General features: G+C 47.4%; 1 protein-coding gene across 1 annotated transcript; it reads right to left on the reverse strand.

The window, feature by feature from the left end:
• Positions 1-1,356: 1,356 nt before the first annotated feature.
• AGRP (agouti related neuropeptide) lies at positions 1,357-4,911 on the reverse strand. Its single transcript, XM_035120814.2, has 3 exons — positions 4,125-4,911; positions 2,663-2,745; positions 1,357-1,897 (listed from the first exon to the last, which is right to left on the reverse strand). The coding sequence occupies exons 1-3, from the start codon at positions 4,465-4,467 to the stop codon at positions 1,706-1,708; spliced, it is 618 nt and encodes a 205-aa protein (XP_034976705.2). The 5' UTR covers positions 4,468-4,911; the 3' UTR covers positions 1,357-1,705.
• Between the last annotated feature and the right edge of the window lie 6,100 nt (positions 4,912-11,011).

Consider the following 11,011-nt stretch of genomic DNA (forward strand, 5'->3'; position numbering starts at 1 on the left):
TAGAATGGCGCGGCTGCCCCCTGCCGGCCACAGCGTACCCTCGGAGGTCCATGCGCAGGTCCAGCTTTCTGCGGCCCCGCAGATCAGCCGGTTGTTTATTGGGAAAGTGGGAAAGGGATTCTCCCTGCCAGGCCTGTCAAATGCACCCCCCCCACGGCCTACTTGAGGACGCGGAATATGACTCCGCCTCGGCCCCAGGCACAAAATAGCGGGCCAGGCGCAGAAGCAGCCGGAGCTCGTCGCCATCAGCTGGCATCGACTGGCATGCCTGGCATCGACGTTTTCTCCTGAGATAATTCGAGTCATTTTTGGAAATTGCTAAATAAACTGCGCTTTCTTTGTGGTGAGAAGTCCCAGAGCTCAGCGTTCCCCAACCCAATCCAGGCACTTGCTTTGGAGATTTAGCCACCTCCCCGTTTTATGCAAAATTCCCAAGTGGAGAAGGCGTATACAGTACAGTATAACAGTACAGTATATGCTTTCCCTCGCTACCCCCACGTTTCTCAAAGTATTTACACCCATCTCCTGTCTGTCTTCTTCCATTCTGCTATTACACTAGACTTGTATGTCATCCTCCCTCCAAAAAGACCCACCGTTTCTTTCATTCTTTTCTCCCCCCCCTTTCTGTGGGCCCTGATCTGTCAAAGTGTTGCAGTGTGTGCAGGCTTGTCAAGAGAGATGCCTGGTCTGTCATTGCTGTATTCTCTCCACCCCGTGTGGTTCCATCCAAAGCTCAGTGGGGACAAGCTGGTACCTTAATCTTACCTATGTAGCAAATTCCAGCTGCTATGCTAAAATGTTGAACTGTTATTGGTTAATAAATACAACTACTGCAGTTCACATTCCTGCTGCTGCTTCCTGGTATTAGGGCAGTCTTGTTGCAGAGTTTCTTCATCCAATGCGTGCCCTTCCCAAACCCATCAGGAGGGAGATCTCCCCACACACCTCAAACCTCTTTGTCTCTCAGCCATCTTCGCAGGGGTTGGCACTGGCCCAACCAAAAGGCAATAGCACAGTTAAGGGAGCTGGCCAGACTGCTGGCTTCTGGCTCACTGTTTGATAAACACTGCTCTAAACTTTGCCCCTTCCTGATAATGTCTTTTATCCATTGATATAGGACTAGTTCCTCCCTCCCCCCGCCCTTCCTTTCATTGAAAGTGTCTACTGGTAGACCCAGATGCTGAGTTTCAACTACTGCTGCAAGTGCCCTGTTCATGTTCTGAGGCTACTTCAGAAGTACTGTATAACCATGCCACAAAATTATATCCCACCAGAACTATGGAGTGGGCTCCATGCCCTAGAAAACTTACCACCCAGGCATAATATATGGATACATCATCATTATTAGCAGCAGTAGTATTTATTAATATAACACTTCATGACAAAAATAGGTTTCTAAGTGCTACTGTACAGTAACCTACTCAGAGACCCTGAGATGGGGAACCCAGGTCTGTACAGCACAATAAGCCATCCCTTTCCCAATCTCAAGTACCCAAATGCGCCAAGAATGGCTGGCTAAAGCTTTGGGTTTTAGGAGAATGCTGGAGAACTGTCACCTGTTGAGGCGATCAAGGCTTTTGGTTGTCTGTTTTTCCTTTGTAAGGAAAGAGAAGCTCATGTTTTTGTCACTCCTTTTTATTAAAATGGGTAAAAAGAACAGGAACCCATTTAAACGTAAGATAAGGGAGTGACACCCTGATGAAGGCTAGTTCTTGCCACAGGGGAAAGTGTTGCTAAATTTCTTGCAAAAGCAATTGGCATTGAAGAAGCGGCAGTAGCAGGTGGCACATGGATCACAGCAGGGAAGCTTGTGCCCAAGGCAAGATTCCTGCAAGCGGACACATCTTCGAGGGGAACGCTCTTCCCTTCCTTGGGTCTGCAGGGCCGTCAGCAACATCTGCAAAGAGAGCAACGGGAAGGAATGAAGAGATCAGAGGTGCTTGGCAAGAAGCACTTCTGCTGCTCTGAAAATACACATTTGCAAAGGAAAACACACACATCCACCTATTTATGGCTTGGGCCTAGGCTGCACAGAAAGCAACCTGGCAGCATCCTGTTGGCCACAGTATATTAATACAAATCCTGCCTTCCCATATATCGGTCAACAGCCTACCTGAAAAAGACTCTGACTGATTGCTCTTCCTCCAGGGTTTGACTTAGAATACATGTATGACTATAAAACAAGTTATGACAACCTCGGCCTGCTTCTACTTCAAAGGAACTTCTGGATTCATACATTTCAGGAGGATGGGGAAATGCCACCTCATTGGCTTGGGCCACCTGGTGTTGTTTGTTCTACTGGTATCATTAGGGGATGTTTTCTGATCATGACATTGATCTAGCACAAATTGGGAAGGTTGACCAGTGTAAGGAAGAGGGGTGGATTATCCAGAGCCGCAGGATGCAATTGTACCAAATGTTCCTTTTGGAGGAAGGGCAGGGGATACTTTTAATAATAAACTCTTCATTCTATGGCGTTGGTGGAGGACCCATAGCTCCATCACACACACCTTGCACAGGTAAGGTCCCAGATTTTCCCTTGCAGAATGACTGCCAATGTGACTGCATGATCCTGGACAAGATGAAGCAATGCCTGACTCAGTGTAGGAACGCTTCCGACATGCAAGCACAGTCAGGGAGCTTGTGGGATGGTTTCAGTTACCTGCTGTGGCTCCATTGCGTTTGCTTCTAGCACAAGGTCATCTTGGGCAATTGGCATCTCCAGGGCAGCCAGGTGTTCAAAATCTGTGAGGGGAAAAAAAGGTGTGGAAGATACTTCATTGCCTTCCCGGAGCTACTGTCCACAACTTCTGATCTATTCTTGCCATTGGTTTCTGCCCATGTAAATGTTTTTTCAGCCATGACCAAAAGCCCAAGCCTTTTAAATAATAATTTAGCTAATAAGATTGTTTTGCCTTTGGTGATTTGTTAAATTTTGTGTTCTTTGAGTGCTATTCAGCTAAATTTTCCTCTGCAAAACTAGTGAACATGACTAAGTTAGGTCCATTGATTTCAGTACATCTACTCAGAGTAAAACTTAGCTGAATACCACCAGCCTTTGCTTCTTTTGCTCTTATATGGCCTTGTCTTAATACTTCATTTAATATCATTGTTATTGCTGTAGTGTATTGTTATTCCAGGAGCTGCCCAGATAACTTTTTGTTAGAGGGCGATTTCTAAAATAACTACATGCATGAGATCAGATTCACAACAGTTGTGAATCTGGGTTTGCTTGATGGGTAAAGAGCCTGAACACGAGAGCTCTTGGCATCTGTGGCTGGGCACAGCCTCCTTCCCTATACTGTACTCTCCCGCTCCTGGCTTGGGAAGCTACCATTAGCTACAATCCACCCTGTCCTGTAGTTTCCTGAGAAATACTGTGTTTCCCTCCGAAACAGCTTTGATTCATATGAAGACATCTGCACCCCTGTCTTCCCACCTGTGTGGACAGACAGCAGGCGACTTGTATAATGATAAAAGGTAAAGGGACCTCTGACCATTAGGTCCAGTCGTGACCGACTCTGGGGTTGCGGTGCTCATCTCGCGTTATTGGCCGAGGGAGCTGGCGTACAGCTTCCAGGTCATGTGGCCAGCATGACAAAGCCGCTTCTGGCAAACCAGAGCAGCACATGGAAACGCCGTTTACCTTCCCGCTGTAGCGGTACCTATTTATCTACTTGCACTTTGACGTGCTTTCGAACTGCTAGGTTGGCAGGATCTGGGACCAAGCAACAGGAGCTCACCCCATCGCTGGGATTTGAACCACCGACCTTCTGATTGGCAAGCCCTAGGCTCTGTGGTTTAACCCACAGCACCACCCGCGTCCCCTATAATGATGCACAGGTGCTATTTGAAATACGGGGGGGGGGGGTGTTAAGGGTGGAATGACCTCACTGGGTTTGAAGCTGGTACATAACATGAACACATTAATCCACGCTTCCCCTCCAGGAACTCAAAAGTGTCAGGCCAAAGAAAACCACCCAGCAAAGGCGAAAGCACTCTGAGTTTTCCACACTGGGAAGACAAGAGGGCTATTCTTGCTCAGGGCCCCTCAGCTACATTAGAGCTGTGTTGCATGTACAAAGGCTGCAGAGACAGGCAGAGGGGAAAGGAGATAAACTGACCTGGGGGTCCCTCTTTGATCACCTGCAGAAGCCCTGGGTAGCTGGAGCGGCCTTCTTCATCCAGCATGGAGGAGCCCCGCTCGGCCAGACGGTGGCTGTGGTTGGGGTTAGAGGCCAGGGTGGTAGGGATTTCTTGCAGGAGTCCTAAGGACAGCAGCAGGATCCTCAACATCGTCTCCCTGGATAACCTGCAAGCAAGAAACAAGTGGTGGTGGGGAGCAAGAGGGCTTAGATGCTGGACTGAGAGATGGCCTAAATTGGGAATAAGACAGGTGACCACAAAGACCACCAACCTTTCTGGAGGGGGATCCATATCACACAAACCACACCATACACACCGCATCCCCTTCCCCCCGCTCTCCAGCTTGTAGAGCTGGGCTCCCTCACAGGCTTTTCTGAAAGAGGCTAAAGAGAGACTTTGCAAGGGGGTTGTCTCTCCAGCCTGAGAGCACCCCAGGAAAGGACAGTCACCTCAGGGCTTGAAGCCCCCACTGCATTCCGCTTCCCTTCCCTCAAAGCAAGCAAGCCAGCTGCCTGCCCATCATCTTCTCCTCTTCCTTCTTTGCTCAGAGCGATCTCCCCAATTAACCCTCATAACGATCCTGTGAAGTAGGTTAGGCTGAGAGGGCGGACAGCTTGGCGAGCTCCGTGGCTAAGTGGGGATGTAAGAGAGGCTTGGTCTCCTCTATCAAGGGCAGCATTCAGGCACCCGCAAACATTTGGAGCAGCTCAGTACAGAGATGTCTTCTTGAAATGGGTGCACAGTGGGCAAAGCCCTGTGGAAATACCCAAGCCCCCTGCAGACCGCAAAGGAGAAGGTGTGCAGCAGCTGCCCCTCTTCCATGGCTCCCTCCCACTGCCCCCACCAAAGGGCTGCTCTGCTTAATGGAAGATGAACATACAACTTTCTTTGTGCAAAGCAACAAGTGCCCTCCCCCCATTCTCTGGGCCCTATCCTGTGGAATGTGGTGCTCAGCACATTTCACACTCAGTGAGTAGGAGAGGCAGAAAGTTACTGTACCTGACTCTTGTCGTCTGTCTGTCCGTCCGTCCGTCGTCCTGACCGAGTGCTGTGGCTCTGCGGAGCTGCAAGTTGGCTAAGGGCTTTTATTAATCACACACGTAATTAATTGACTGGGCCACGTGACTGCAAACTAATGGGTGGGTGGGCTTCTGTGGTAGCATCACTTTGTGCATCTTCCTGCACGACTGAATTTTGCTCCTTCATAAGAAGATAAGAGCCTCAAAGCTGGATCAGGCCAAGCTTCTCCTGCGGTTTGCAGCAACTGAAAGCATGACTCCCTCTGCCCATGGAGGCAGGCAAAACCATCATGACTAGTAGCCATTGATAACCTTATCTTCCTACATGAATTTGTCGGCTTCTCTTCTAAAGCTATCCAAGTTGGTGGCCATCATTACCTCCTGTGGGAGAGTTCCATGGCTTAACTGCTTTCTTTTATCTATTCTTAATCTTCCAACATTCATCTTCATTGGATGGTCATGAGTTCTGTTGTTGTTGTTGTTGTTGTTGAACATTTCTCTAGCTACTTTCTCCATGCCAGGCATAATTTTACACATTTCTCTCATGTATTCTCTTACTTGCCATTTCTCTAAACCCAAAAGTCTCAAATGCTACAACATTTTTTCATAAGAATGTTGCTCCATCCCGTTGAACATTTTGGCTGCCTTTTCTGAACCCATTCCAGCTCTACAATATCCTTTTTGAGGTGAGGTGACCAGTACTGTACACAATATTTCAAACGTAGATTACACCCTTGATTATGATATTGGCAGTTTTATTTTAAATTCCTTTCCTAATGATCCCTAGCATGGAATTAGTCTTTTTCCACAGCTGCTGCACACTGCCTCATATTTACCAAGCTATCTAATATGATCCCAATGTCTTGTTCCTGGCCAGTCACTGCCAGTTCAGATCCCATGCGAGTTCATATGGGATTATTATTATCCCAACATGCATGGTTTTAACTTGTTTACATTTAATTGCATTTGCCATTTTACTGCCTATTCACTCCATTTGGAGGGGTGTTTTTGGAACTCTTCACAATCTCTTTTTCTTTTAACGACACTGAACAATTTAGTATCATCAGCAAACTTGGCCACCTCACTGCTAACCCCTAATTCTAGATCGTTTATGAACAAGTGAAAAAACACAGGTCCCAATATCAATCTTTGGAGGACTCCATTTCCTACAACTCTTCATTCACAGTACTGTTCATTTATTTCTGCTTTCTGCATTGTGGCACTTAACCAATTCCTGATCCACAAGAGGAACTTTCCCCTTCCAATTTGCTGGTGCTCAGAGATTTCAGTAGTGCAAACTTAGGGAGCCGGCAAAGTTCCCCTCTGAGTGGCACATACAACCAAGTTGATCTTTAAGAGCCCAGACAGCTTTGTATATCAGATTGGGTGCCCATATTAAATATTTAAAATATAGGGGGCCACCCATGAGGGAGCAGAGGTCACCTCCTCACAAGGTCTGTACAGCAGGTATCTTAAACCTCTTCAGACCTAAGACCCACTTTTAACCCAAATATACATTTAGGGAGCAATTATTTTACCATATGTCTGCTCCTGTTGCAACCCACTTTGGATCAGGTCACAACCCACTTGTGGGTCCTGACCTACCAGTTGAAGACCAGCGATGCAGAGCTTTAAGGAAATAAAATTATACAAATAAAGCAAGTCTAAAGCACAATGTGGACAGGAAGAAAGGAGGGAAATTTTGGCTTTCACAGCCCAGAACCCTATTATTATTGTTTTTGTTATAGCAGGCTGCAAAAATAGCATTGCTTCTTTGCTTAAAACTTTGGAACCTACTATTATACCTGATCATCCCCTCTTCATATTCCAGGAAACTGCCAAAGCCTTGGAAAAAAACCCTCTCCTCACCCCCGCCCCGTCCCAGCATCAGCTATAGCCCTGCCTCTGTGCCCCCCCCATGCAATACCCAAGGTCCCCCGAGGACCCCCCTGTTTTCTAAAGCTCATTAATGATTGTTTGTCTGGGAGGAAGAAGAGGATTCTGGGAAGAGATTAATGCCCTAATGAAGGAGGCAGCCCCAAACTGCCTTGAAAGCTTTTCAATCTGCAGAAGAAATGCCTGGCTGATGTGTGTCCCCCAACATTTAATAAAGGGATAACAACACAACCATTTCCAGGAAGCGAGGGGCCCACAGTAGGAAGAACACATTGTCAACAGAGCCTGCTCTCTCTCCCCCCCCCCAATACAAGGGCTGAAGGAGGTTCTCCTTCCATACCAGTGTTGATAGGTAGGGGTGCTGTGGTGTCCAGGGAAACAGCCTAAGTTCCTCAGTCAGCATCCTCTGGTTATTAGTACAGCTGCAACCACTGAGGTTTATGCACAGCCCAGCAAACTACAGACCATTCTGCATTCAGGGCTTGTGTGTGAAGGCGAGAGGCAGCCTTACTGTAAGGGAGGCAGAGTTGCTTCAGATAGGAGGCAGCTCTATCCAGCCCTGCGAACATCTCCTGCACACAAAAGTCAAATTGACAATGAATGAGAGGCCAATAACATGCCTCATGAGGTGTGTGTCTGGGGAGGACCGACCTTTGGATTTTTATATCAGGAACCAAAATAACTCTGGGCCAGTTCTGTTTGCGAGCCACTGTTTTCAGCCAGTAACCAGCCAAAGGGCAAAGAGGATTCTGGGAAGTTATTAGCATCATAGTGTAGGCAGCAGCTTCCTTTATGCCCCCACCCCCCACCCCAACTGCTTTGAAAGCTTTTTAATCTGCAGGGGAAACCTCAGGCGTATGTTTTGCCCATGACATGAAGGGGCTAAATGAAATCTCCTCTGTTCTGTACAGCCAATTCCAGGAAAGGATGAGCCCCAAATAGCAACAAAAGTGACTGACAAAGTGGTCAACAAAGCATGTTTTTCTGAAAACCGGAGAGAGGAAGGGGGAGTCAGGGGACAAACACAAACTCCCCCTTTCCATGGGGAGGGGAAAGGCGCCAATCAGAGTTTTTCCGCAATGCAGGCATGTGTGCCTGCCCTTCCCGCCTTGGCCTAGGCTCCATTCATCCTAGTGGTTCTTGTTGCTAGTTTGGGGGTCTCTCTGACCAGGGCCCTTCCAACCCATTTTAGGTCACGCTTCATGAAAATGATATTAGCACGAACTGCTCTTTCAGAGCCCGGATCCATGCCTGGAAGCTTAAATCTACAAGTGGGCGAAGGTCGCAGGTGGCTTCTCTTGCAACTGCCCTGAGGGTACCTGTCCTGCAGGACTCAGTGGGCCTGGCAGAATTGCAGCCTGGCCACCTGGAGCAGAGGAAACTGTCACCACACCTGCAGAAATTCCACATTAACTCTGATTAGGGGGAAATTAATTTATGAGTGTGTTTGAGGCCTTCACCACACACACACACCAAAAATCAATACCTATAATAAAATAGCAACTCAGAAAAACCAGCTTTATTTCTCCTGGCAGAGTGCTTGGAGCACTGGAGATGGTTGTGCTGGTTTATAATACCTCCCTAAGGAGCAGCTCCAAGAGGCACACACTGGCTTGAGGCAGCTGCCCAGGCAAAGAAGCACCAGGTTGCAAGGTGGGTTGACGATTATTGGCCAGAGGGAGAAGAAGGAGCAGACGGGGAGCAGGAGGTGTCAGAATCTGAAGAGGCAACAGGGTTTAGTGAGCAGGAGGAGGAAGAAGTTGGGGCAGAGAGCAGTCCTGATTCAGAGGCTAAAGAGGAGATGCCAGGAGACGGAGATGCGGCAGGCTGCTGAAGAGTCCAGGGAGGCTTTCCCCTCCCCGGGTATCCCAGTACACGCAGAGAAATGAAGAGGCCAGAGGAGAAATTGGTTGTGTGCAGACGCAGCCTCCAAATGTTTAGAAAATACCCTGGAGGAGGAAGACCTAATGGGAAGTGTTGCTGGGATCACAAGGCCTGCACTGCTTTAGTTTCTTTGATAAAGAGTTAACTTCACTGCCACTGGTGTTTGTTTGTTTTTATTGCTGACCCACATGGCCTGGCTTCTGAAGAAGACTGAGGGCCTTGAGAGAGGATAGGGGCCAGGGAAAGCTCAGCTGTTGGGTTCAGGGCATGTGATAAACAACCAGCACTTTCCATTGGGGAAGTGACTTTTCTGTGTGCACCATCTCCATCTGTCAGGCCCATGTCTCCTGTCTCCTCTGCTTGCTCCTGCATTTCGCACATATGTAGCACCTGTGATTTTTGAACTACCTTGGAAGGCAGTCCCACCCCAAGAATATTGCAGCAGTCAATCAAGTCACAAAACTGGTGATGTTTCTTTGTTGAGTTGCCTTTGTTAATTGCGCCAGAAAAGTTGAAAACCAATCATAACCATCAAAAATTAAATAATACAGCCGGAAAACGCTCCCAAAGAAGCCAAAACACAGATTTAAAAGGCTAACAATTAACTACACACAAATTCACCTGATCTCTATGGACAGCTAAAACGGTATCATAAAAGCTAAAACCACAAGAGCCATGATAAAAGCAGAAGCAAAAAGCCACTGTCGGCTTTGCACAAAGCTTACTGAAAAGGTGAAAGGATTCCCTGGGTAGACAGAAAAGTCTTGCCAGGTGCCAAAAAGCCACCAGCAGAAGCACCAAAAGCCTCCCTAAGGAAAACGTTCCATTACAGGGGTGGGGGCTAATGCTGAGAAGGGCCTCCTCCCTCCCTCCCTCCCAGCCCCTCTCCTCTGCACTTCTGATCGAGGTGCACTTGGAGGAGGAGGCACTGTTGAGGATGTGGGGGCTTGATGTGAAGAGGTGGGTGTTTTTTTTCAACACCAAGCCCTGCAGCCAGGATACTTGTGAGGTCCTCATGCTCCAGGGCAGGGGGCTTGGGAAAGTCCGGAAATAAACGGTAAATTGCAAGAACTCAGGCCAGAAGAAAATGGATTTCAAATAAATCTTCACAAGGTTTTATTTCACAAGGTAAAAATTCCAGTACACTTTGACCTGTGAATCTTTGCTGACGAAGAATAGTCAAAACAGAGAAACAGGGCCTTTGTCCTGACTTTTACTGGAATTTATCTTTATTTGCCTTCAATACTGGGATTGATTCCTATTTGAACTCCTCACCACACAAATAAAACCTTGTGAAGATTTATTTGAAATCCATTTTCTTCTGGCCTGAGTTCTTGCAATTTACCGTTTATTCCAGGGCAGGGGGCAGCAACCTTTTTCAGCCGTGGGCCGGTCCACCGTCCCTCAGACCATGTAGTGGGCAGGACTATATTTTGAAAAAAGAAATGAACGAATTCCTATGCCCCACAAATAACCCAGAGATGCATTTTTAAATAAAATGAGACATTCTACTCATGTAAAAACATGCTGATTCCCGGACCGTCCACGCACGGGCCAGACTGAAAAGGCGATTGGGCCGCATCCGGCCCCCAGGGCCTTAGGTTGCCTACCCCTGCTCCAGGGTGTATCAAGTCAGGTGTAACTGATTATATATATATATAGAAAGGCAGGTGCTATAATTCTGCTCCTCAAGAGGTAGTCTAGTTTATTCCAGATCATAGAAGCTAACCAAACCATCTTTGTTTTGTCTTTATGTGGCCTCAGTTTATATTATGCCATATTCATATCCCAGTTTTCATACGATTGTGAATTGATAGCACATTTGTCAGATACATAGCTGCCAACCGTCCCTTTTTTGCGGGAAACTCCCTTATTCCAAGCCACAGCTGTCAACTTTCCCTTTTTTTGCTGGAAATTCCCTTATTCCAGCGCTGTTTCCCGCTGCTATCCTGGATTGTTAGATATACCATAGACTGTCCCCAGGACAGGTGAGGCTGCTGATCCCTTATTTCAAATCCGAAAGTGGACAGCTATGGTCACATATTTTGCCTGCTGCAGGCAGAGAA

This window comes from Zootoca vivipara, chromosome 6 (genome assembly GCF_963506605.1).
Source record: "Zootoca vivipara chromosome 6, rZooViv1.1, whole genome shotgun sequence".
Classification (NCBI taxonomy): domain Eukaryota; kingdom Metazoa; phylum Chordata; class Lepidosauria; order Squamata; family Lacertidae; genus Zootoca; species Zootoca vivipara.

Excerpts from the sequence above, each read along its gene's own strand:
- AGRP (XM_035120814.2), bottom strand. The coding sequence starts at position 4,467 with ATGCGGTGTGTATGGTGTGGTTTGTGTGATATGGATCCCCCTCCAGAA. Across the intron at positions 2,746-4,124 it reads GATCAAAGAGGGACCCCCAG|ATTTTGAACACCTGGCTGCC; the intron begins GTCAGTTTATCT and ends TTCCCCTCACAG. Across the intron at positions 1,898-2,662 it reads ACGCAATGGAGCCACAGCAG|ATGTTGCTGACGGCCCTGCA; the intron begins GTAACTGAAACC and ends CTCTCTTTGCAG.